Source organism: Misgurnus anguillicaudatus, chromosome 10 (genome assembly GCF_027580225.2).
Source record: "Misgurnus anguillicaudatus chromosome 10, ASM2758022v2, whole genome shotgun sequence".
Lineage (NCBI taxonomy): Eukaryota > Metazoa > Chordata > Actinopteri > Cypriniformes > Cobitidae > Misgurnus > Misgurnus anguillicaudatus.
In genome coordinates, this window is record NC_073346.2 from 20,983,395 (window position 1) to 21,011,070 (window position 27,676).

General features: G+C 37.6%; 3 protein-coding genes across 3 annotated transcripts; 1 reads left to right on the forward strand and 2 right to left on the reverse strand.

Annotated features, from left to right (window-relative positions):
• Positions 1-1,417: 1,417 nt before the first annotated feature.
• LOC129449195 (protein FAM237B-like) lies at positions 1,418-1,867 on the reverse strand. Its single transcript, XM_055211978.2, has one exon. The coding sequence runs from the start codon at positions 1,865-1,867 to the stop codon at positions 1,418-1,420; it is 450 nt and encodes a 149-aa protein (XP_055067953.2).
• Positions 1,868-4,525: 2,658 nt separating this feature from the next.
• gtpbp10 (GTP-binding protein 10 (putative)) lies at positions 4,526-9,792 on the forward strand. Its single transcript, XM_073872093.1, has 10 exons — positions 4,526-4,702; positions 5,011-5,204; positions 5,465-5,556; positions 5,917-6,061; positions 6,158-6,231; positions 7,765-7,817; positions 8,412-8,510; positions 8,605-8,691; positions 8,919-9,042; positions 9,262-9,792. Exons 1-10 carry the CDS (start codon positions 4,670-4,672, stop codon positions 9,501-9,503), a joined length of 1,143 nt encoding a protein of 380 aa, XP_073728194.1. The 5' UTR covers positions 4,526-4,669; the 3' UTR covers positions 9,504-9,792.
• Positions 9,793-9,978: 186 nt separating this feature from the next.
• LOC129449196 (meprin A subunit beta) lies at positions 9,979-21,419 on the reverse strand. The gene is made up of 13 exons (XM_073872723.1): positions 19,809-21,419; positions 17,891-17,922; positions 17,740-17,818; positions 17,543-17,660; positions 17,283-17,464; positions 16,219-16,235; positions 15,641-15,872; positions 15,273-15,428; positions 14,767-14,991; positions 13,682-14,119; positions 11,970-12,137; positions 11,790-11,898; positions 9,979-11,401 (listed from the first exon to the last, which is right to left on the reverse strand). Exons 2-13 carry the CDS (start codon positions 17,894-17,896, stop codon positions 11,329-11,331), a joined length of 1,803 nt encoding a protein of 600 aa, XP_073728824.1. The 5' UTR covers positions 17,897-17,922; positions 19,809-21,419; the 3' UTR covers positions 9,979-11,328.
• Positions 21,420-27,676: the final 6,257 nt, after the last annotated feature.

Here is a 27,676-nt window from a genome sequence, read left to right on the forward strand (position 1 = left end):
TCTCTGATGGCTCCTCCCAGCAGGATAATGCAACATGTCACAAAACTCAAATAATTTCAAATTGTTTTTTTTAACATGGCACCGACAGTCACCAGATCTCATCCCAATAGAGCATCTTTGGGATGTGGTGGAATGGGAGCTTCGTGCCCTGGATGTGCATCCCACAAATCTCCATTAACTGCAAGATGCTATCCTATCAATATGGGCCAACATTGCTAAAGAATGCATTTAGCACCTTGTTGAATCAATGCCACGTGGAATTAAGGAAGTTCTGAAGGTGAAAGGGGGACAAACACTGTATTAGTATGGTGTTCCTAATAATCCTTTAGGTGAGTGTATAATGAAAACCTAACTTTTCCATGTTTAAGTGCTATAATTATGTCCCCAGTGCACAAAGACAGTGTGAAAAAAACAGTAACTGAGATTTGGTAAATCAAGCATGTGAAAAATAGGTAATTAAATTTTTCTCCCCTTGTGATGTCAGAAGGGGATAATGCCGCCCCTTAATCTGCACTATCCAACAACAGCACTGTCATTTAGTGCAGAGATCAGCTCATTTGCATTTAAAAGGACACACCCAAAATAGCAAATTTTTACTGTTTTTTTAGAGTGTAGGTAAAACAAATGTCTAAAAATCTTTGCACAGAAATCACTCACAGTAAAAAAAGCAAATACATTAATGCATGTTTCTAAGATTCAAAACAATACATCTGACTTTTCCATACAGTTATGTTTTGTGATACATGACGCCATAGACTTTAATACTGTGGTAGTGGTTCGGTTTTTGGCTTTAAAACAGCAATCTCTGGTTGTTGATTTACTGTACTATGATTGATTGTCCTTATTGTTTGGGTCGTTTGTTGCACTCCAGGGTTCTGCAAGGGTCATGCTTTTATACAAATGACTCAGTGAACTCAAGGGTCATTTTGTGTAATTTTCCTCATCAATGCTGTTGCTCGAAGTATGCAGTTTTTACAACAGATATTTCGAAAAAATACATTTTTATTATCATTATTTTTCTTCAGCACTAACCTATAGCTTGCTAAATAAACGAATACATTTAAAATGAAAAAGAATTGCTCAGCTTTTGCAGTCTGTGCAGTAGTGGCAAAATATAGATTATTAGATAGTATACAGTATATAATAGATAGCCTACTATTTTTGGTTGTATGCTGTGGTCCTTTTTTCTGAGGTTGGTAAAAGTTTTACAAATACAAAAATATAGAGAAACCCTTATAAAGTCCTTATAAAAATATGTGCTTTAATACATTGTTGTTTGGTTCACATGTGATGCTGAAAAATCGTCCGATGCAACAGAAAGAGTGACATTTACTAATTTACTTTAGATACAGTATACAGGCAAAATAAATGAAATGCATTCTCTCTAATTTTGACATTTTGACAGATAATGAAGTAGCTAGATCCTCACCATTTCTGACTGATAATAAGTTAACACTTTGATGATCTTTTGCCGTGATGCCATGGCCCTTCTGCCCAATCCATGCACACGGGAGAGCGTACAGTCCACATACCGCTCCCAAAAGACCTGTGCCAGATCCATGAACATGTCTTGCTGCTTGGGTTGATCAGACTCGTGCAAATATGTCATGAAGTTCCAAAACCCACTGACGGTATCAGCAGCGCGTAATTTACGAGCTTGTATCACCGCTAGTGATGATGCGTCCCAGCATGCACGGTTTATCTCGCCCAAGACTCCTGGAGCCTTGTTGCTACCGGCCCCTATCTCGGCATTTATCGTTTCGAGATTGGAAAGTAGAGGATGCGATGATGCCGCAGCAAGCATCAGCAGACACAGTGACTGAACGTGCCACCATTGGCCATCAAGAAATCCAGTTAGTCGTCCCATTGAAGTCCTGGGTTTCAATAATCAAAACTTTAATGACTTGAAAACTGTTGCATTTATATAACAGAAAACCATTTAAATATTTAAGTTAAGTTATAAGTTTACTATATACCATGTAAAATCATTTCAAATAAAAAAAAATTATCATGTGGTCAGGCCACATAAAGTTTACTTACGAAATTAGGTTTAGGGTATTTTTTATTTTTTTCTATCCTGTGGCTGTCCTGAAGACCTGTTTGCTTTCATACCGCTGAGGCGTATAAATGCCTTGAAACAAATCTTTTACGACTTCTGAAAACCTTTAAAGTGTCACGTACCCACGTTTCAAGCGTCATGCTATCAACTAGCGCGCTCCACTCACCTGAGGTGAAGCACATAATTAAATTACAATCTGAGGAACAAAAGTACCAGCTCATGATTAGGTATTATTCACATTTTGCCAGCTGGACAGAACTTTAAATATCTTACACAAAACTAAGATATCATTAGGCTAGGGTCAAATTATTGGGTCAAAGCAGGTTATTGAAAAATGGGGAACAGATTTGTACAGTTTCAAGAGCAGATAATGTACAGTTGCCAACAAGCAAATAGCCTTAAAATTTGTTCGATGTAAAGACTCTGCTTAACTAGAATCAGTCAACATTTATTCAAATGATCACTTCATCTTGTATACACAAAAAATAGAGAGAGTGGGGACGGTTTTTCCAAAATGTTAATGTTTTAAACCTACATCTGTCAGCTACCAACCCACACTGATGTAACATGTTCACTTATGATAGATGCACTTTTGAATAGACAAAGTTAAAGGATGTGGTCATTTTTTTACAATTTTTTTTGTGTTATGCTTTTAACACATTATGTGTCATTTTGTGTTGTTAAAAGTAACACAAAATGTGTTGTTCCAATAACAACACAGATATGTATATTCTGGGGCAACACATTTAGTGTGTTGTGCCTAAACTAACACTGGTTGTGTTGTTTTTAACACATCTGTTCTGAGATGTGCAACTCAGTTGCAACATTTATTAAAATCATAGACTGTAAAAAATAAAATGTAATAAAATCATTCCTTAACATAATTTTACCATATCAATATTTTATTTCTGAACATGGTCTTCACAAACAATAACTACACTAAGTGCTGTTGTTTTAACCCACACAAATAACCAACTATGTTTTGGTTATTTATTTTGGTTATGTATTACAATAAATTGGAATTGCCAAATATTTTAGATCAAAATGAAGACTGAACATATTGAAATGAAATCTGAAGTATTATTGTTAACATTTCTGAACTCAACAGGTACAGACACACTACACTGTGACTGAAAACAATAAAGGCTCATTTAAAAATATAGTGCATCATTTTTGCATCCATTTTTTTTAGTAAGTAGGCCTATTACATGGAAAACTTGAATGCAAAAATGATGCACTATATTTTTAAGTAAATCCAAATTTGTTGTGCGTTTCCTCTCTCATTGCATATAAAAACACAAAACAGATTAAATGTAGAGTGCAGTATTTACTTAAAAAGTGGGACACAGCTGGCTATGAAAAGGGTTCTTTGTTATTCCATAAAATGACAATTGTATTATGTTATTATGAGGTTGTATTAGTTTTTTGTTGTGATAATGGACATTATTCTATAGCTTTGGCACATGCTAGCTATTCCTTTTAGAGGATGATATGATTTTATACTTAGAAGTACTTTATCCAGAAGGAATAGACACATATGGCTGCTTTCTTCCACAATAAAGAGGGGGCCAACTACTGTGTACTGCAGTATGAGTATTATCAAGCTCATTCCTGACTGGAGATGTTGCAACTGTCCTGCTCTCTCCATATGAGGTTTGTTATAAAAGGTGCAAATACAAATAAAAATAATTCCGATTTCATACAGAGATGGACTTTGTAAAGCAAAATGATGTAATTTTTTCTGCCCTGATTTGATGATTGCCTCTACATATATTATTCCTTTTCTGATATTTTAATTTATATATTGATTTTGATAAATCTCGTTTGTTATCTAGGCTTATATATCTTATTATTTCACTTTATTAAATAATAAAATATTTCATTCTCTTTGTAAACACTATTTGCACTTTTAAATAAACATGTTTTTGTCAGTGCAATACAACACATTTTAATTATAAAATTAAAATTAATATTTTACATAGTAATTACATAATAATTACAGTCTATCTTGGTTTCATTTAGATTTGATTCTTGCCCATAGGTGCCAGAATTAAAAACCAAAACGCAAAACTTATTGAAGCGCCACCTAGTGTCCGACAAATGTAAGTATTGGGTGAGTAGCCTACCTTGTATATTGCCGCCGTTTAGTTTTTAGTTTAATAAAAAAATATATTAAGAAGAATAATCCTTAATACAACATTGCATTTCATGCTTGGATCCTTAAAAAAATGTTTTAGTCAGATATGTGATAATGGATAGGACTGAAAAAATACAAAAATACAAACAGGTTATTTGTTGAAGGTTTTGTTTTGTGTGACAGGGAGAATCGTGTCTTCTGACATCAGAAGTCAGATACTTTGCTGTAAAAACACTGGAGTGGAAAATGTTATGACAAAAAATAACCACATGTTCTCATACAGACGCTGGGGGGCGGAGACCGGTCTAGTTGACAGCCGTTTAAGCCAATCACAGCACGGATTGACATGTTTCCGGAAACACACACGTGTCTAGCCCTTCACTTAGCGATGCAGAATCGGTAAGGTTGTGTTACTAACAAATAGATTTAACGTGCTAACACAGAGCACTACAGAGCTGAGCAGTTATTTCGGCATGGTCTGGACAAGCAGAGTTTGTTTTCGGAAGGTTAGTAACAGTAGCCAGTTTACAGAATGACATTCACCATGACATTTTCATAAGCGTACCTCAACTCAAGTTGTTTCAAACTCGGTGCTGTATGTTACACTGCGTAACGTTATATATGTTATAAAGTTCAAATATACAATTTAATCATACGTGTAAATAACCTACATATTTTTTAGGATAACCCTAGAGAAAATTCAACGCTAACACCTCTAATTTGCTTACTGACAGTGAACGGTCCATGTGTCTCTGTTATTTCTGAGTTTTCTTCCCTAAATTAAATCTGTTCATCTCTGCCATCTTCATTTCAGTATGGCAACTTTGTGGATAACATTCGACTGTATGTTAGGGGTGGAAGCGGGGGAATGGGATTGCCCCGATTAGGGGGGCAAGGTGGAAACGGAGGAGATGTGTGGGTGATGGCCAAAGAAGGGGTCACCCTGAAGCAAATTAAGGACAAGCACCCCAGCAAACGATTTACTGCAGGTGTTGGTTTTAACAGCAGGTTGGTATAAATATTGCTTTGCTCTTGTTAAGTTTATCTAAAATTGTCATAATTTCTGACCCTTGTTATGCTCCAGTCCAAACTTGTGTTTGGGAAACCCAAAATTAGATAATTAACAGATCTGGATGTTATGGTAATACTGTATACTCTGTGACTGTCATTCAAGTCATTACAAATATATATTAGTGCCTTTCTGTATGGTATGCTTTCTCTTTTTGCCTATATCGTTTTGCAAATAAAATGTGTGGTTTTTTTGTCAGTATTCATGCTCTGAAAGGGGCTAAGGGAGAAGACACTCAGATCGTTGCACCAGCCGGGATCTGTGTCACAACTGATGATGGGAAGATTCTTGGTAATCCCATTGACGTTACTGTGTAGTTTATCCAATCACATTGCTCTCACACAACACTTCTTGACTTCATTATTTTGTTCTGTGTATCAGTAAAGTTACAATCAGTTTACAATCAGTGATGGCAAAGCAACAAATCGCAAAATGGCAAAACATCTCTATCCTAAACCACAACTGGCTAATTTATGTAATAATTATGCTATTTTACTTCCAAATAGTTGTGTTTAAAGGCTGTAAAGCAGTTTTCTTTCATTTGTCAGCATTATCTTCACTAAACTAATGCCTTATGGGGGTTCAGGACCTTCCCCCAGCCCCGAGCACTGCTTACAATAATGAATGACACTTTACATTTTTTATCTCTAGGAGAGCTGAATAGTGAAGGAGACAGACTTTTGGTGGCTAGAGGTGGTCATGGTGGCTCTCTTCACTCTGGGTTTTTACCCAATAAAGGTCAGACCAGACAGATTCGACTGGACCTCAAACTCATTGCAGATTATGGACTTGTAGGGTAAGAGAAGCTTGCCAACAATGAATTGAACAACAATTTCAAGATGTAATCATGTCATTACAGGTTTATTAAAAAAAATCTCTTTTATTTTGTCAGATTTCCTAATGCGGGTAAATCATCCTTACTGACTGCCTTATCTCATGCCAAACCAAAGATTGCCAGCTATCCATGTGAGTACTGACCCTCGATTACAAACCAGTTACACAACTCACATTTGTTACCCTGGACCACAAAACCAGTCAAACGGGTAAACTTGATGAAAATGAGAGTTATATATTATCTAAAAGCTGTGGTCTGGGAACCATGCTCATTTTCTTGTATTTGAGACGTGGTTTACGAATGCCCAGACTTGTTTATTGGGCACTACGAATGTCTATCAAATGTGTCTGTACGTAGCTCATAGTCAACAGTTTCCGTTATACCAGATGACGTATGTAGAGCGACATAAATTCAACGCAAACAACTTTTATCGGTACGTGTGCACACAGCTGAAAGCTATGCAACTAAACCGGTAGCTGTATATTGATATTGAAAAGCAACACAATTTAGTGGCACCGGGACAACCACTGTACAGGCATAATGACAATAAGATATTAATAAATACCACTTACCATTTATAAGTTATTTGTACTTCGTAGACGACGATGCCGAGCAGTTTCAGGTAAATAAATTTGTGCGCAAGGCAGCATGGAGAAACCCAGGCTAGCATCTACTCACAATAATAAAATACCGCGTTTGCTAGCTTATAACGTTTTAACATGATTTGCAGCTAAATCACAAGTAAACATTACAAAATGCCATGACAAAGTTAATTGTGTACGTTGCATTATTTCATAACGTTGTTCGTTATAATGTCACTATACATGATTATTGCTATTTATCATCATAGTTTGCAAATTGTGCATGTTTACACTATTTACAACCTCTAGGCTTATTTATGTCCTGAAAATTATGTGAGATATTGACAACTGTTGTCATGATAATTGCATGACATACTACAAGCAAACGCAACAACATACAACATAGACCACAAACAAGTTTACAAATGAGAGATTTACTTACTAAGTTAGTCCATCAACAAGATCGCCAGATCAGCATCCCATCCAGTGCTGTCTTTTAGCTCACGCCAACGAGTAAAAACCTGACCGAGTGGGACTCTTGTCCGGTTCCTAACACTGTCAGATTCTCTTTTCTTTTTCCTACTCTCTTCCGAACGCGCTTTTTTAAAACTTTTAAATCGTTTAGCCTCACGTCGCAAATTCACGCGTGCAGTTGTTGTTATAGGCTTGATCGACTTCATGCAGCGCTGCAAGATCCGACAGCCGGATTACGTCAAAGTGCCGTCTCGGATCATACCCTTGGGGTACTTTGACGTCACCCGGCGGTCGGTTCTTGCAGCGCCACACGAAGTCGAACAAGCCTAACGTGTGTGATGTTGTTGCCGTAAAGCAAGTCGTGATTCTCGCGAGATTTGTCAGGGGCGGTTCTCTCAAGATTGCATTGGTGGTTTTGCTAGCGGCGTCCTCCCCGAGCTTCAACAGGAGGATGATTCGCCCTACTATGACTTTGTTTACCACTGAAATAACTTTGAAGCTGTTATATTAAGGTAAAATAACTGCATAGTGTGTCTTTAAAAAATGCCATTTTTAACAGTAATTAAATGGTTTCATGGTTACGTTATGTCTTTTTATTTTCACTCACAGTTACAACCTTAAGACCTGAAATTGGAAAAATCATGTATGATGATCACAGGCAGGTAAGAAGTCAGCCTCTTCAGGTATATTTTCAAAAAATAGGGCAGTGGGGGTAGGAGGAAGATGGACACCCGCCAGTGGGTGTAACAGCATTTTCAGTTTTGCCTGATCTCAGAGTCATTTAATATAACAGGGGCGCTTCTAGGTTTTTAATATTAGGGAGTCTCTGGCCCCATGAGGGTGTGATTAAAAAAATATAAAAATACTTTAAATACTACAATTATTATTATTGCATTATTTCACTGTAATAAAAAGATGGATGTAAAATTTGTGTATTGTCTATTGACTGACCCAAATACGAGACTACTCAATTTCTACTCCACTGTACAATCCCACATGCACGCATGCACACACAGGTTCCCTGTAGAAACACAAACTTTTACTGCATTTCTGTGTTCAGGTGAAAAATTGGTTATTTCAGTAAGTAAGGTCATGTCAAATATTGTCAAACTTTGATGTACCTTATCTCAAAATTAGATTGAGATTTTAGCCTGGATTTTACAGAGTCTCTCAAATTATAATGTACACAGTACACACATATTTCCTCTGAAAATGTGTCTTCATGTGATTGAGCGTAGAAGTCTTTTTCTCTTGAGGTTTCTGTGGCAGATTTACCAGGACTCATTGAAGGTGCTCATGTGAACAAAGGCATGGGACACAAGTTTCTCAAACATGTGGAGAGAACCAAGCAGCTCATGTTTGTGGTAAGACTGTGGTCATTCTTTTTGACACATTAAGTGTCAGTGGTCTGTGGTAATAGTGTAATTTAATTTTACCCAATTGTGTGTTATGTTTGTGGTGGATATCTGTGGGTTTCAGCTAGCTAGTAACACTCCAGTTAGGTCTGCCTTTGAAACCGTGTTACTTTTAACCAAGGTAAAACCTACTTGGCTGAGTTCTGAGTTTGCAATACAAATCTGAGGTTCAAAATTTAATTTAAGCATGGTAATTTGTTTTATGCTGAAAATTAATTTTTAATGACAAAAAGTTTTTTCACTTGTGGTCTCAGAGTTTTGAACTCAACATGTAATCAGTGCATGTCTTTTCAATATAATGCCTGTATGCAGATTTTTTGTATAAAGCCTTTCATTTTCTTTATTCAGGAGTTGGAGTTGTATAAAGAGGAACTATTATCCAAGCCAGCCATCTTGGTCATAAATAAGATGGACCTCCCTGAGGCTCATGGCAGGCTCCGAGAACTGGAATCACAGCTGAAGAACCAGCAAGGTAGGCAGGCATAATGACTTATGTCATTATCAAGTCAAGCCTAGTAGTCATTATTTTGGTCACACAAAAATACTTCACTTTTCACCCCTGAGAGGTATTCAATGATACATTCTTGTAAAATGTAATTTGTCAAATTGACCTTTAAGGAGTTCTTGATGATTGCATGCACAAAGCTTGCCTTGATTGATAGCTGTTTTGAATTACACTGTGCTTTCTCAGAATCACAAGACTCCCTTCCTGATGACGTGAGACCAAAAAGCTTCGTTGATTTCACGAACATTGTTCCGGTCTCTGCCACAACGGGTCTCGGACTATCAGTGCTTAAAGCCCTCATCCGCCAATCACTAGAAGAGCAGCATGTCATACAAACTGAGAGCCAGCGCAGCGAGAGGCTGCTGAAGTTGAGAAAGCAGATTCCCACTCCAGCCATTCCCAGCTGGGGAAACCCACATTCGGTCTGAGGTCCCACATACAGGCTTGAGTTTTAACTCCCTGAAATAATCCTCAGAGACACTGCTGTGAACATTGTATAGCCATAAATCCATCAACCCGACAGGATGGCCAGTAGCTAATGTCACTTCACAAATCAGTATGTAATGTATAGACTGACTTTTTTTGATGTAATTAAATCTTACATATCTTCATACAATATTTTTTGTCATATTTGGAACCTCAGTGTTTTGTTAAGTATAATTGAGTAAATGTTTGTATTTTTTTAGGGCTGGAAGTATAAACTGTCTATCTAGATGATGTTTTTGACAATTTGTCCTCAGTGGGTATGTTATTGTTTTGTTGATCACATTTTGTTTTTTAAATAGATTATAATGTACATGTAAAGACAAGTAGCAATACCAGTAAATGCCACTAAATGTCGCTAAAATCTTGCAGTTTGCAGACCAGATTTGGCACCTTGTGAACAATAAGAAACTAATAGGTTGTTTTATAAATTCACACAGTAGGTTGTTTTATAGGTTGTGGTATATGCTTTACTCTTTGTATAACTTGATCATGGTTCTCTTACAGTAACATTCAAACATTTTACAATATACATAACTAGATTAAAAATTGTGAATCATAAAGACCTCTATATTATGCAAAATTGATAAACATAAAGTAAAATTAACATCAAATCACATGTAGCAAACCAATCTACGATTAAGCAGTTGGAGAGGGGCTCTAAAAATGCCACTTTAACACTCGTCCTACATAATTAAACACAAGTCGAAAATATGTATTGTGGAGTCTTAGACCTCTCCAACGACATAAAATTTGTCATGATTTTTTAGATTTAGAATAGGACTGCCCCTGACCTGTTGGTCAATGAACATAATTACTTACACTATATTATTCTTATCACAAAAATGGTGAAATATGAAAACCCTTGTTAAACCTAACCCTACATCCTTGGAAGTTTCCAACAGTAATATAATTTGTCATGATTTTTTTAGGTTTAGAATAGGATATTAATTTCACACTAGCATTAAATCACTTGAAGGGGACCACAAAACCAGTCTTAAGGTAGCACTGGTATTTTTAAAGCAAAAATACATGGGTCATGATAATTTATTTTTCTTTTATGCCAAAAAGCATTAGGACATTATGTAAAGATCATGTTCCATGAAACATTAAGTAAATATCCTACTGTAAATACATCAAAACTTAATTTTTGTGAGTGGATGCAGTTGCTAAGGACTTCATTTGGACAACTTTAAAGGCGAATTTCTCACTTTTTTAGATTTTTTGCATTCTCAGATTTCTCAGAGTTTTATCTCGGGCAAATATTGTGCTAACAAATCATACATCTATGGAAAGATGATGTATAAATCAATAAAACATTGACCCTTATGACTGGGTTTGTGGTCCAGAGTCATATATAAACATATAGCATATGTAAGGAATAATTGACGACGGGCTATTGAATTATAAGAAAATAATGCACACCAAGGTGGTAATGCCGTTACACCGCAGGTGTGCATTATTTTCAAATAATTCAAAGGACCGGAGTCAATTATTCCGCTTATACCACGGTTACCACAAACATTGCTCTGGTGCCTATTTTTAAGACATTTGAAAAGATAGGTGTGCGGTTTACAGAAAAATAATCAACACCCATAGAACATTTCTCAGCCAATCAGAATGCAGCATTCAACAGACCCGTGGTATAATATATTAATTATCAACTAAAAATACTAATTTAACAGTAACATATATACATATATGAACAAAGATAAACTGTTTTGAATCAGAATTTGTGTAAAGTCATAGCACCGTGACAGCAGATATTTCTCATTGCTTCAGCAGAAAAAGACACAAAACCAGTAACACGATCAGAGAGGATGGAAGAGTCCTGACACTGGAGCTATAAGAGAACAGATAAACAGATCTGAGAAAGATAAATATAAAACAGTTACTTCTCTGTAAAACAAAAGAAAAACTTATATATTTGGAAACAAATTTTGACTGCTGGTGCGAATGCAAGCAGAAAAATGGTTCTGGGTGTAGTTCCGGAAGCGCTCTGAAAGCGGCTAAAGGTTCTTAGAAGAACCATTTCCTTCATACCTTTTTAGAATTTAAATTTGGATGTTAAAAGTTCTTAATTGAGCCATTGAGTCAAATCTGGTTTACATCATCAGATGCTAAATGCTAATTTTGCCACAAAAATGTCTAAAAGTTTGTATATACACTTTACACATTGTTTATACACTAAAATTGATTAAAAATGGTTGGTTGGATGGATGGATGTTTACCCGAAAATCCATGGTCCTTGACGGGCACTTTCATTGGGAGTAGCAATGATGTTCTTCACGTTCCCATTTGGGCAGGGTACAGAATTTTTCTGAAGCAGCCCTGAGATATCTAAGACAAAGCCACAATTTAGCCCATGTTTGCTTTTAATACATTCTTTGAAGCTGCATCATAAAACTTACCTTGCATGCTAATAAGAACTATGAAATCCCCACCCTTGATGAAATCTCTTTTACTGAAGTCACTTTTGTTAAAATATCTGGATATTTTAGGACTCGCATATACAGTCTCGTTGCCAATGATGGTTAAAGTTCCATTATTTCGAGGATTGTCCCACACATACATGTTATCTGGATAACAAAACATGTGTATTTAAAACAAAACAAGAATTTTAAAAGGTTACAGCCAAAGGTTACAGCATTAACTCAAGGTCCACTAACTAACTCACCATTGGTCTAAACCAGTGGTCACCAACCTGTGGATTGCAATCGACTGGACGATCTTTGAGACTTCCCGTGTCGATCCCGCAACTAATAGAAAAATGTATTTTGTGCTCAGACCATCGGGAGCACATGGACTATTCCCAATGGCATGGAGACAGCCACTTTATTGGTTCTTATGCCAAATAATCATTTTTTAATTCGGTATTAGATAAAAAAATCATTCACATTTGGTTTATTTTGCGTATTATTAATATTTCAAAAAAATATATCTGACAAGAACCAACCAATCAGCCCTTAACATATCAACACTATATCATGTAAACATTGTATTACTCCATATCAACTCAAGATGGAGGAACAGCTTTAGCTATACAAGAAAATCCAGAGCTGTCAAACCGCAATTATTTGTACAGAAAGAGAAAAAAACAACGCATACACTGTAAAAATGGCGCACAAAGTTAAAACAACTTGGTTTTGCAAGTCAATTCAACCTACTATTTTAACTTTTAGCTTAAAAAATTTGACATAACTTATAAATTCAATTTGAAATTGTTTAACTTAACTTTTTAAGTTAAAGTAACAAAAATATATGTTGATTTGACAAAAATGCTGCAAATTTTTTACAGTGTAGAGTGATTTGGAAAGGAAGAAAGTGTTTTCCATGCGGTTAGATGCAAAATATGAACAGTCCCCTACGCAACACACACGCACACACAAAATAGCTTAACAGTGGCTTCCCAAGTTACTACATATCTTGCGTTAAAACTCTTATCTTAACTAGCCTACTACATAATAATCATTTTGTCTTTTACAAACAGGAATAGAAAGAGTTCATTACAATGTTTTACATTCAAGTTATCAATAAAAAGTGTCTTTATTTACTGCATATATTGAAGGAATGCAATAAAGCATCTTACCCTTAAAACTCTCCAAACTGCTCTGCCATTTTTCTGCTCAAAGTCTTTCACAACGTCCAACTGCTCTGGCTTACAGCTTAAAGTGAGTAAAAACTGTCTAGCAGCGCATCTCTCTAGCACAGCAGTTGGTGACGTCATCGCTTGTTCTGAAATATGTGACTGTATGCTGTGAAAAGTGGACCAAAGCATTTATGTAATTCAAATGAAAGTAGCCTAAGTAAAGCACCTCAGACTGGATGTTTAGTTTGGGCTCTTTGATCTTGCTTTTCATCAACGCTGAGGTCAGGGATCTTGGGCTTAAAAAGGTTGGATACCACTGGTCTAAACCATTCCACTTGACCTAAACAGTTGTTCAGCACTTTAAAATGTGAAATAATCGATTAATATGTGAGTAAATAAAACCTGCTAAAGCTGGCTCAAAATATACAAGGATCACAGTAAAAAGAGATGTGACTGGCCCAGAGTTTTCGCCCAGTGGTGAAAAGCTGTAAATAATATTACAAAAAAAGATTCAGGTTGTGTTTAAGATCTCACCCGAAGTCAAAGATAGGTCAGTGGTGAAGCTCTGCTCAATGGACATGCGCTTCTGTATGTGTGGATTCTGGTCAAGAATCTGAAAGGTCACTTGTCTCCATGCACAAGGCCACTGCAGCTGCTTATCAAACTCGCCGGATATCAGACGAAAACGCAAATAAATGTAATATGAGTAGTTGTCCAAGAAAACTTGATAGCGATAACCTTCACTAGAGTAATACAGTGGACTACTGGCTTTAGTAAAGCGGGTGTTCAATAGCTTCTCAATATTCCTTATCTGCCATATTTTAGGGCACTCCGTCTGTGAAATATTGATATCGTCCAATGAAAAGCCTCCACTGGAGTCTCCAGCTCCTTTACGAGCTTCAAATACGACTTGAAAGTTTTTATATGCATTTAGTGTCACGTGGTGCAGCCGCCAGTAATAATCCGGGGTTCCTGCAAAAAATAAAACAGTGAAACATATCTAACTTGAATACATTAACCTCATTTGTTAAAAAAAGTTAACAAATCAGTACGTTATATTCAGAAAAATAACTGTAATAAACAATTATGTCCTTCTTTTTATAGGGTAACCGTTACAAAAAGCAGTAAAGACAATGCTATCTTACAGTGGCGGCCAGTGACGACTTTTTTCGAAGGCGCTCGATGCGAAGTTCGTCACAACATGTATGTAGCCCGTCGTGTGTGGTTATTTTTTCAAAATATGTGTTCTGCGCGTCGAGAGATCCTGTGTACATCACGTGTCTTGTCAAAATAAGTGCCTGCTACAGAGACGCGTCTAAAGGGTTTATGATAAAGGGTTTGCCAGATATTCGCATGATCTCATGCATAATCATAGTTTACTGTTGCGTGTATTTTGGGAACGTAAGAGTCTCTTTTATCATAAATGGTTTTGATGTGTGTGCAGCAGGCAGTTATTTTGACAAAACACGTGATGCACATGGTTGACATGACGCAACAAACACATATTTTGAAACCGCAAGCAACACACATGACACTCTGAACACTATACAGTAGGACTATATTCACAATATAGCATGATTTATATGTGCATAAGTATATTTATTAGTAGTTGGTAAGACCTGTGATCTGTTCCATAAGTCTCAAAGTTCCTGTGCTGTCAGCTGCATCCTGGTATTCCCTGATCCAGATGTTAAGCTGGTCGTTTACATTGCCACTGTGAAAGTAATAAAACTGGACGCATTGAACTTTACAATCTCTTGTCGGTGTCATTGCTCTGCTTTCCAGTCTAGCTGAGTCGCCCTCATTTCTACCCACCAGACTGAAGTGCATGAAGAAAGAGGTCCCTGCATGATATAAAAATGTACGTTTAGTTGACATATGGGGAAATAAAAGTGAACTATTTGAACTATTTAATCAAAACATGCCAAATTTTTAAAAAGTAATTTTTTGATTTTTTTCCTTTTTATAAAAAACTACAAAAAAGAGACGGTCTGTTTATGATTTTGGTTTACTTTTATTCTGTAGTCCATGTCTAAGTTATCTTTTAAACTGTTTAATCTTTTAACATGTCTTGTTGATATAAAACAGAAACTTTCTAACAGCATTCACTAACTGAAAGTCTCACCGTTTGCCTCTTTGCCCAAGTAGGTGTGATCAGTCACATTGACGCCTGTCACTGAACTCACTCTTTGCCATCCGGGTTGAGTAGAAGAACAAACATTCATTTGACACAGAGAGTCGTCATCAAAACTACAATGATCAAGGAAGGAGGTGGACGAATCTATAACACAAAAACATGTGCAAAACAAAGTAACACAAAATCTTTCAAATTCCTCACTCCATATTTCAAGTTGCAATGTCTGTTTTGTGGTACTATGGAACTCTATAACATTCCAGTTGTATTTATCAGACATATACATCACTAAAACATTCACAAATTTCTTGTAGAATCTACACCGCAACAATGGCCATATATAAAACTGATATACTTACTACATTTGTAGAGTTTATTGAGCTCAATAGCATCATATTCACTCATGTCCATACGCTGACCAATCAGATCTTGAAACTCAGGACGCTTTGTAATGATTGTGGATCCATTGCCATTGCTGAAGGCGTTTTTATCATAATGCATCACAGACATGTAGTCATATGGGGTAACTTCGAGGTTTGTCACACTCTTATCGTATTTATCAAAATTCTCCTCATGCCCTGAAAATAAAGACTACTGCAGTTGATAAAGATTTATATATATACACCCTACTATTTTGAAAGTTCTCCCACTTAGAAATCATGTAGGTGCATGTACACTGTGAGAGATATAATCAAAAAAAATCCAGAAATCACAATGTATGATTTTTAAAACTATTTATTTGTATGATACAGCTGCAAATAAGTATTTGAACACCGGTCTATCTAGAATTCTGACCCTCAAAGACCTGTTAGTCTGCCTTTAAAATATCCACCTCCACTCCATTTATTATCCTAAATAAGATGCACCTGTTTGAGGTTGTTGGCTGCATAAAGCCACCTGTCCACCCCATACAATCAGTACGAATCCAACTACTAACATGCAAAGACAAAAGAGCTGTCCAAAGACACTAGAGACAAAATTGTAATCAGCCCAGAACTACATGGGAGGAGCTGGTCAATGACCTGAAAAGACCTGGGACCACCGTTTGCAAGGTTACTGTTGGTAATACACTAAGACACTAAGATGTCATGGTTTGAAATCATGCATGGCACTGAAGGTTCCCCCTGCTTAAACCAGCACATGTCCAGGCCTATCTTAAGTTTGCCAATGACCATTTGGATGATCCAGAGGAGTCATGGGAGAAAGTCATGTGGTCAGATAAGACCAAAATAGAACTTTTTGGTCATAATTCTACTAAACAAGTTGGGAGGAAGAAGAATGATGAGTAGCATAATGCTTTGTGGGTGTTTTTCTGCGCATGGGACAGGGCGACTGTATTAAGGAGAGGATGACCGGGGCCATGTATTGCGAGATTTTGGGGAACAAGCTCCTTCCCTCAGTTATAGCATTGAAGATGGGTCGAGGCTGGGTCTTCCAACATGACAATGACCCGAAGCGCACAGCCAGGATAACCAAGGAGTTGCTCTGTAAGAAGCATATCAAGGTTCAGGCGTGCCCTAGCCAGTCTCCAGACCTAAACCCAATAGAGCATCATTGGAGGGAGCTCAAACTCTGTGTTTTTCAGTGACAGGCCAAAAACCTGACTGATCTAGAGAAGATCTGTGTGGAGGAGTGGGCCAAAATCCCTCCTGCAGTGTGTGCAAACCTGGTGAAAAACTACAGGAAACGCTTGACCTCTGTAATTGAAAACAAAGGCTACTGTACCAAGTATTAACATTGACTTTCTCAGGTGTTTAAATACTTATTTGCAGCTGTATCATACAAATAAATAGTTAAAAAATCGTACATTGTAATTTCTAGATTTTTTTTTAGATGTCTCTCACAGTGGATATGCACCTACAATGACAAATACCGACCCCTCCATGATTTCTAAATGGGAGAACTTGCAAAATAGCAGGGTGTTCAAATACTTATTTACCTCACTGTATATACTGTACATACAATATTTTATAAAAAATCATGGTTAAAACATTTAAGGGCAACCTGCAATGACGTTTTCAAATTTTATTGTCACATGATCATCTCTGTCATATCTTGATTGCTCATGGTAAAAACCCAGTGCATGGAGAAACTCATGCTCAACAATTCCTATAGTTCCACAGCCATCCCCAATGGAAACAGTTTGGCCAGGGGAAGGTGTTCGCCCGACAAATGACCAACACCTGCAAAATCATATCTTAAATTCAGTGTAGTGTAGTTTAAGATCTGTCAGATTTTTTGTAAATTAAACGATAGCGTACCCTTCAAGGTACTCCACAGAAATGTAATAATCTTCTGTTGTCCTAGGCTTGAAGTCAACACATGATTTCAGTCTGAATCGTTCAAAGGCCCTCAGTATAACTCCTTTATAGTTTATATCTATAACCACAATCAGAACACATCATGTAAGGACATGAACACATATATAGAGACTTTTAAATAACCCAGATTTTCTTACCCAGATTAGAACTCAGTACATAGGGGACAGGGATTTGCCAGCGGTATTGATTTCCCAGAATTATACTCCTTTCCTCTGGCTTTAAAGCAAAGAGATTCGATTCTTAGCTAGAAAACATCTTTTTTTTGCAGTTTATCAGAATAAAACTCACCACCATGATGTCTCCCTCTTTAAGATGTAAACCTAAAGCCACAAAAAGCAATTGAGTTTCAATATATGCTCATTTTTTACAAGAAATTAAAATGATATATAATCAAAATCTGACAGCAACACAATTGTTTTAGCAGTGCATGTCAAGAGAGCAAGAGTAAAATAATGTTTACATTTCTCAGCACAAAATGATAATTCTCTGAACGCACACACTAGAGGTGTGATTCGACAAGACCAGGAGAACACACTGGCCGACTGTAAATATTTGCATTCCTTCAGCTCCCTAATGCCCTGTTCACATTACAAGTGACACGCAGGAACAAAGCAAAGCGATCAGAGTAAAGGTACATTCACATTATAAGAGACTTTGTCACTGTGTGTCGCTCGTCTCTTTCAAAAGAGGTGTTTCTATACTGTCTATACTGTCAATAACAGTGAGTAATGAGTAACGTCCACTCCACTAACCGACGAGAGACGGATCTCCCCTGCTTCGTTCTCCCGAATGTCGCCAATAATTTGCATAAAGTTAAACATTTCTTAACTGGCTTCGGGGTGAGTAAATCATGGGTTTAATATCATTTTTGGCCAAACTATCCCTTTTAGCTCTAGCTTTGCATGCGCGCTATCGATGGGAATGATGTGCGTCGCATTTTCATTTTCAATCAACTAATAATCAGCAGTCTAGTCAACTAATAATCATACAGTAGCCTATAAACATCACTTCAAGAATAGAAACACGCCATTTGGTTTTGTTGTAAAAACAGTACAAACAGAAAATGTAAGGCCAATCTTAGACTTTATTCAGTTCACAGAAAGACACACTTCCTGATTCATTCAATTTACTCACTTTTTTAAGGTAATTGGTCGCAATCAATTTATTTAAGCTACATTTAAACAACAACAACAACAAAAAATGTAGCTTAAATAAATTGATTGCGGCCACTCATCTTAAAAAAATTGAGTAAATTGAACTAATCATTTTTTTCAGTGAATCATGTAGTATTACCAATACGTTAATATTCTCTGAGTATTTGTATTTAACAATGTGCTGTGCGCTGCTGCAGGGTGGCATCCCTCTGTCTTTGCCCTGCCCAGATGAGCGCATAGTACAATGAAAGTCATTTAAATAAATTTGTAGCCTACACTGTTCGTAATGTCAGTGTTATCTGTTTAAACCAACATAACCTCGGGCGATGTGAGAATGTAGTGTAATAATTACACTGCATTCTCACATTGCCTGAGGTTATGGTCGCAGTTTTGCTGATGCGATGGAAGAGAGGGCTATCGCATGAACACTCACCTGAAGAAACAATTACACTGCGACCATTGAGTGCGTGAAGTGCACTACTTTTCAGTGTGAACACACTACTCAAATCATTTATATTACAAAATGGAAAGTGCACAAGTTTGCGATTTGGGAAAGCAAGAATTAGGAACGCCTATAGCGACCTTATTGAAAGAGATGGGCGACACACAGCCACAAAGCATAACACTGTGGGCACATTACCAACGACTTTGTCGCAATAGAGGACCAAGCATGGAAAAATAAAAAATAAATAAAAAAAACAAAGAAATGTATAAAACAAAAATAAATAAATACAAAATATATAAAGAAACGTGAAAACAAGCATAAATAAATATTGCTTCTTTTATTTCTTTTTTTTTAATTATTATATATTTTTAATTTTTATTTCCGTTGTCTTTAATTTCCACATGTATTCCACGTATTTATTTTCACATTCACATTATTTTCACATCATTTATTTCTACATTTCTGTGTCTAATATGTTAATGTTTCCTGAGAAAGGGTATGCTTAGTATAGTGGCTAGTGTAATTGTATATTACCATTGTAATTGTAAAGCATCAATGTAAATTGATACAATTAAAATGAGTTCTTAAAATAATACAGTTTATTTACCTTTGTTTATTTCAGGAATATCCTTCCATTCCTCATCAATGACTGACAAAAGGTAAATCACAAAAAGAAAATGCAGATCAGTAAAATTTAGTAAAATAGTTACTTTATTCTTTTTAAGATGCTTCAACAAGTCTTGAATTGTTTGCTTGAAATGTGTGATTTGATCAGTGAGTAAACATCATTTTAAAAAGAGAAATCCTTGTTAAATATTTCAAGAGCATTACATCAACATATTTATAGAATAGCAGTATATGATAACAATAATATATAATACATATTACACATAAATACACAGAATCTTTACAGACTTAAATTATATTACAGTAACTTACAATACATTTTATTAACCTTATACATTGTGTTGTACTTTACATATATATTTTTAGCAGACACTTTTATCCAAAGTGACTTACAAATAAGACATGTAACTTACCAGTAACATTACGTGAAGGCTGAGGATTAAAAGAGAATGTAAAGAGCAGTATTGATATAATATATTCACACAACACGCACATTACTTTTGCTATTTTATTGTATTCTCTACTGTATATAACATTGTGAATTTCCAAACTTACCATTGGTGATGCAGAGCAAAAAGCCAAGCTCAGCAGAAGAAAAGCCCACGTATTCATCCTGTTAGGTAACTGGTCAAGAGATCAGCATTGTGTTTGCTTGTAGAAATACCCATAAAGCAATAATATATAAAACCTCTTTATCTCCTCATCACAAATTCTTTCACCCTAAGCCTTCCTCCCAGCCTTCAGGCTTATGTCATTTGGTGTCTGCTAAAAATATATGATCTTATGTTTATTAAATGTTGTTCTGTGATTGTAATTTTTTATGTGTGTGTGGTATCATTTTAAAGGTCATGGTGCTATAGCGTAAAAAGGTCTCATTTTGATAAGTCTAAGGTACAGTGTACCAAAGTTTATAAAATGTTGGATATCAGCTGCACTTCTCTTAGAGGTGTGGCTTTATTAGAAAACTTCAGGCAGTTTCATCTGGTACCCTTTAAGGTTAAAAACTGACCAAACTGACCAAACTAAATTCCTTTCTTAACGATATAGTTTTATGACTCTGTGTATACGTGTCATGATCCCAATCTGTCACCCTGCCTGTTTTCCTCATTCATCTCCCTACAAACTCCATTTCCCATGATCCTCCACGCTCCCTCACCTGTGTCTTTTCTGCAATCATTGCCAGCCATTATTCTTATCAGTTCTATTACTTTAGTTCACTTTGTTTTCCCTATTGTTGTCCGGGCTACATTTATGTTACAATGTTTTGTGGTCCTGTTTGATAGCCTGTATGGTCATTAAGTTCATTGTTTATTAAAGTCTGCAGTTATCCAATGGATGGGTTAAATAATCACCAGTGCATTGCTTAATAATTATTACAGTATCATAAAAAATGCTGGTAAAAATATGTGTTAAAATCAAAGGAAAGCCGGCTGTGGTCTTGAAAAACTGCAATACTTTTGGGCAAATCACCTTCTGTCTGATGCTGGTGAAATATTTTACTTTCCATTCTGTGTTAAACACACAACATTCAGAGTTTATCTTTTAGTTTGTTGTTGTGCTCATTTTTTACTCATTTAAGTCAGTAAAGCAGCAGTCAAAAGGTATATGCACTCCTTGGCACCCCTTGTAGCTGGTGACGCCCTATGCGTTGGCCTAGTTTGCCTACGCCTAGAAACGGCTCTGCCGCTAACTTCCGGGTTGGCCTAAAAATCATTCCTGCTACACTCTATTGAGTATTGCCACAATTTAAACTTAGATCCTCAGTTTTTAGTGTGTATGGAAAATACCCAGGGATGTGCACAGACATTTTGAGGGGCAGGGGCTCAAGTGGAAAAAAGGGCACTTCTTGTAATTTTCTAAAAAAAAAACATTTTTAAATAATTGTCACAGGGTGACTTTGGGCGGAACCGAAAATGGAGAGGAGAGGTTCCGCCCGGACATTTTTTTTAATGCACCAGTTTACTTCCTGGTTTCCAGGGCAACGCTATTAGAGCTTTACGAGCCACAGGTGTGAATCATCAATAAAGCAAACTGTGATTGGAGGCTGGGGGTTGATGATTCACATAAATAACCCTACGGGAACACACGTAAAGGAGAGCGATGTACACGAGAAGCGATTGACACGGGGGAGCTCCTTTGCCAAAGGCAAAAACAAAGACACGCACCTTTTGAAGAGCCCGAAGGCTCTGTTGATCCGGCGATCGCTGAAGCGGGCGGAAAGAGGACAGAGCCACAGAGGGTGAAAGGAAGGCAAGTCGTGGATCTTGAAGAAGGAGCACCCCGAAATCGTGTTATCACCGGTGTTGGAGTGTGCCGTAGTGCTGAGTTGAGCTCACCTGGTACGCCATTCGGATCGTTGGACTTGCTCTCTCTCTCTTTGTGCATCGTGGGATTACTGCTGATGGAGGTATCGAAGACCTTATGGGTTGGAAAGTAAACGGATACTGACCTTGGATGAACGAAGCGAAGGAAGAAGGAACGTGCCATCGTGAGTACCCATTTGTGCAACGGTGGTATTGACGACTGGAGAACCGTTCATCTGTGTAGCCGGAATTATCGTAAGGAGAAGTCAACCTAAGGAAGCGTGAGATAAAGAAAGCACCACAGTCGTGAGTAACAGGATCCACTCATTGAATATAAATTGTATGTACTTGACCTGGATATCTTTTGAGTGTTTCCCAGCGAGAGCGGGTGGCCCTGCCCCTGAGTCAGCGTGGTGGGTGAGCCACAGGATATTTGTATGAGACAGCCACAGTGACGAAAACAACCGCTAGGCCGGGTTACCACCTCCACATTCTCGCCCAGAGCGAGGTGAAGGAAGACGGGCGTCTATTGTGTGCACTGAGCGTGGTGGGTGAGTCTTGGATGTAGAAATTTCACTTTGAAGTGGTGCTGTGTGTATTGCAGTGAGATTGCTGTGTCTTGTCAGACGTATCCCGCCTCCAGTCACTCGCCAGGGGCGCTGAAGAGGAAAGCGGTTCTAGAATAACCCTGTGTATGATTATGCTGTGAGTGTGTTTCAGCCTTAAAAATCACGGAGTAGCTTCCTGAAGTATTTTCGGAGCCAAACGCTTGGCGGACTTGTGTTAGGAGTGGCGGTGAAGATCTGTACGACTGGCGGTGTGAGTATTACAAATTACATTGCTACCTTACCTGTGTGCTTTTCATCATCACAGAGTTAGAGGCGAAGGAGATCCGCTGCCCCGAGGTCTCTACGAAGGGGCGCCCCGGTCCGGTTTTCGATCGCCAACGGGCGTCGAGGAAAGGGCAGCGCTCGACCCGGTGTGACGGCGTGACACTCTCGCCCCTCTGTTGGACCAACGAGCCAGCAGAGAGGGTTTGGTCCCCGGCGCTATCTTGGAAACCACTGCCCGGTCGACGCATTGTGTCTAACAGCTATCGTAAGTCCGCCACCCCGAAAAGTATAGTAACCTCTGTTCAGTCTGTCGATCAACAGGGAAGAGGAGTGCGCTGAGAGAGCTGTGAAGAAAAACCACACGTACCAGAAGCTGTAGTCAGCGAAGAGGTGAGAGAACAAATTGAGAACGATTCACTGTGCCTTTGTGTCCCAGCTGTCATCTGTGGAGGAAGAGAGAACAAGCGTGAGCTCTAAGGAGACCAGTTGTGAAGGAGAACCATACGTACTGGAAGCTGTAGTCAGCGACGAGGTGAGAGAACAAATTGGAGTTGATTCACTGTGCCTTTGTGTCCCAAGCTGTCGTCTGTGGAGGAGGAGAGAGAACAAGTGTGAGCGCTAAAGTAACGAGTCGAGAAGGAAAATTCATACTTACCCAGAAGCTGTAGTCGGTGGAGAGGTGAGGAAACTCTCGTGAGCACGATCCACTGTGTCTTCATGTTCCAGCTGTAGCCTGTGGAGAGAGAGAGAGAATAGGAAGGGAGAGTGAGTCGACAACCAAGGAGCTGCGTGGAGAGACGGCGAAGCGCCGCGAACTACACGCAGGTACACGGACAGGAAACAGTACATGCCAATACTCATTGTGATTTTATTCTGCCTCCAGGAAGGAAGAGGAGCGCGCCACGGGCAGAGGGAACCAGAGGCGGGAGCCCGTTCCCCGACGCAAACCCCCCCCCCCTGGAGGACAGATCCTGACCTTAGTTTTAATTCCCCCTTTCCCCAAGTCCCCATATATTTTAACTATTTAAATAAATAAAGAATATTTTATACTTACCTGTACTCGTTGTTGTCTGGTCATTGGGTTGGTTTTGGGGACCTCCTCGATGTGGAAGTTTAGAAGGGGCGTGGCTTAACCACTAGCGGCCAGCCCCTGGCTTGTGACATAATGTTATATAGGCCTATATTAACACAATTCTCCTTATCAATGTATTTAAATTCCCTCACACTCATGCAATTGTTTCATATTCAACAAATTCTTACAAAATAAACAGTACAGACAGAGACCATGTTCTTTGTTAGCATAAATTTGCAAAATTTCCCAGATAACGCTTAAGTCTAGTCCCATACTAAAATGCATGTTTGATTTGGCAAAATTTAATTACATCATTAACATACATCAATGCCATTGTTTTGTCTCGAAATGCAAATCAGTTTGTAAAAACAACTTAAAGGTCTTAAAATACCCAAGGCTTAGTCCTGGATTAGTCTGGGAAACCACCCGTACTGGTCAGTTTTGAGATTTTGATCTATTGTATGTCTTTTTTTACTCTAAAGAAAACTTGCAAAATACCAACTACACATCATCTGCTTGCATCTTTAGATTTGTTCATCCTTTTCACTTGCAGTGCCTTGTAAAATGTGTTCACGTTTTAAATAATTGCATTATTTGCATATCAATGTGGGGATTGTGATGACGTGATTAGACACCAATTTTACTGCATTCCCCTGTAGTGTCTCCATTACATATAGAAGATTACGTACAGTGCATTAGCCTGTATGGTAATGATATTGCCTTAGGTAAACTTTAGCTAATTTAGTACATGAGCTAATGCTTACGAGTCACGCAACTTAGCAAGACACAAGTTAACTATATTTATCTTTTGACTAATTAGCTGTAAAGATGTGATATTTCAAATTTTACAGGGAAGCTGTCCACAAACAGAAATATGTATTTCAATTTATTTAAAAAAGCACACCAGACAAAAAGGGCACCTTATCTCGAGGAAGAGTGATGTCTGTGTGCATGTGTCTGACAATATCTCAACTTACAAGGTCTTGCTTAAGTTAGAAGGAGAATGCCTCTACACCCAGCTGAATGAAATATTACCATAGCACCTCCAGAATTCTGTCTTATCCTCTAAATAAATGTAATTAATTCAGTAGCGGCCGGCGACTTCTTTTATTCGAGGGTGCTTGATGCAAAGTTCGTCACAACATGTAGCCCGTCATGTGTCCGTTGTTGGACCTGTGGGTGGTCCTTACAAGTAAATTCTAAGTCTGAGAAAAACAGGAAAAACAGGAATTTATTCTTCTGTCACGACCTCTGTTGGCTAATAAAGGACCATTTGCATTCCTAAGCCTAGAGGGGTGCTTAGGGCCAGATTATCCATAGACCAGATAGGGCGAGAGTCTTGGGGCACCAATGGCTACAGAGCGCGACCAATTAATGCGACCAGTTTTTAAGGCAGCACAGAAGTTGCCTACTCACGCATGTGCAATCTGCAAATTTGGAATTCTTCTAGTTGTTATTTCATGCTGAAAGACGAGTATACAGTGAGCCCATAAGTGTCCAGTGGTTGATTTATGCATGGGGACATTTTGTGGGGTGCGGCCTGCGACACGGTCACCCATTAAAAAAATTGAATGCGCGACAAGTTTTTACCGCTAATTTGCACGACACGTCAATGGTTTCATATCACCATGCACTCAATCCACAGATGGGTCTAAACAGCTCCGCATGAAGTCAAACACACCTTAAAGGTGGAGTGCACATTGTTTGAAAAACGCTTTGGAATAGGGAGTCGGACCGACTACCAAAACACACTTGTAGCCAATCAGCAGTAAAAGCCATGTCTACTAACCAACATCCTTGGCGGGTTGCGTATGTGTGGGGCGGGTCTATCAAAAGAAGGTCCAGATTCTATTGGGGTAGGGGTGTGTATGTTTAGGTGATTTCAAATGTCAACATTGGCTTTCAAACATTGTGCACTCCGCCTTTAACACTCACTTAGAACCATTCGATATAGCGGAGATGAGAGATAGAAAGAGCGAGAGCTTCTAATCTGGCCCTGCGGGTGCTTTTAGTGATCAAAGACTATTAGTATAGCCCTAGGGTTCAGAGCTATAGGCCAAGCTTCCAGACAGTTCTCAATTTCTTTGAATTTTTAACCAAATAGTGACTTTTTAAAGTGGATTTATTTCATATTTGTTTATTCTTATCCCAAATACACATAAAATCATAAGGTCAGATGCTCACACTGCTGGATGTGTTAAAAAGTTATTGTATAGTTTAAAACTGTTCTTCCTTATCTCACTATCTGACATACGCACATTTTCTGTACCTACACTCTCAGAGACCTTCTGATGAGATGAACACAGGCTATTTGTAATATAATAATTTAAAAATCATTAAACATTAATAATCATTAAAAAAGGAATTTAAATAGATAACAATTTACAACAATTAATATTGTTTTACAGCATTTAATAATCTATGTTAATGTTCAAGTACAACCTTATTGTAAAGTGTTACAATTACATTTTATGGCCCAGACCTTTTAAATGAAATGCATTTTTATGTGTAAGAACATTTTTGGAGATAAAGATTGTCCTACAATTGCCAACCAAGGATTATAATTAAAATTTCATTACCTTAGGTAATGATTATGATGTCATGCCACACCCATGCTCTATAATGCTCTGATGCAGGGATATGGGAGTTGATAAATGGTTTCTACGGGACTTGCAAGGAAATAATTTGGAACTGACAATGATTATACTCTAAGCCACAAGTCAAATAAGCCAACCCCTGTGTCTATACAATGTTCTGATTTAGAGATATAGGTCTTATTAAATGCTTAATAGGGTTTTCTGTTTGGTTAGCTAGGAAGTGAATTGCCATCTGAAAATAATTTTACTCCAAAGGCTACTTGCCAGCTTGAGTGGTATAAACAAACACTGAAGTCTGATTTTCTGATACATAGATATAGGCATTGCTAAATGGTTACTAGGGTACTCTGTTTGGTTGATAGGAAGTGAAATGACATCCACTAATAATGATAATCCAAAGCTACAAAAGGAATCATACATAATGACTGTCATGATTTTTACAGTAGATCTAGGTTTGCAGTAGTTAGAGCAGGCATAAACAGAATCCATGCCCGCAGATTTCTGCAGATTTGAATGCCAATCATTGATTGTTTTCTATGATTTATGTATCAGAAGTTATATAAGTAAACGTAGGTGTCCCATATACGGGATGGTTGACAGTTAAGGGGATAAAATAGATTGTTCTGTACATCTGAAGACAGATAGCAATACCACCATTTGCCACTAAATGTTGCTCAAAATCTTGCAGGTGTTTTGCAGACTGGATTTGGCCTAGGCATCGTGTAAGCAATTGTAAAACAATAGGTTATTTTATAAATTCACACAGTAGGTTGTTTTGAAGGTGGTATATTCTTTACTCTTTGTATAAGCTGTATGGATATTGGTTCTCTTACATTAACATTCAAACATTTTACAATACATATACATGTAACTTGATATAGAATTTATAAATCACAAAAAGCTCTACATTATTCAAGTTTTTTCTGCCAATTTTAAAATAATTAATTAAATGATAAAATAAAAATAATAATAACTGCAAAACATGTGCCAAAAATGAAAAAAATATTTAATTAATTAAAATTATTTTGTTATTCAAGGTGATA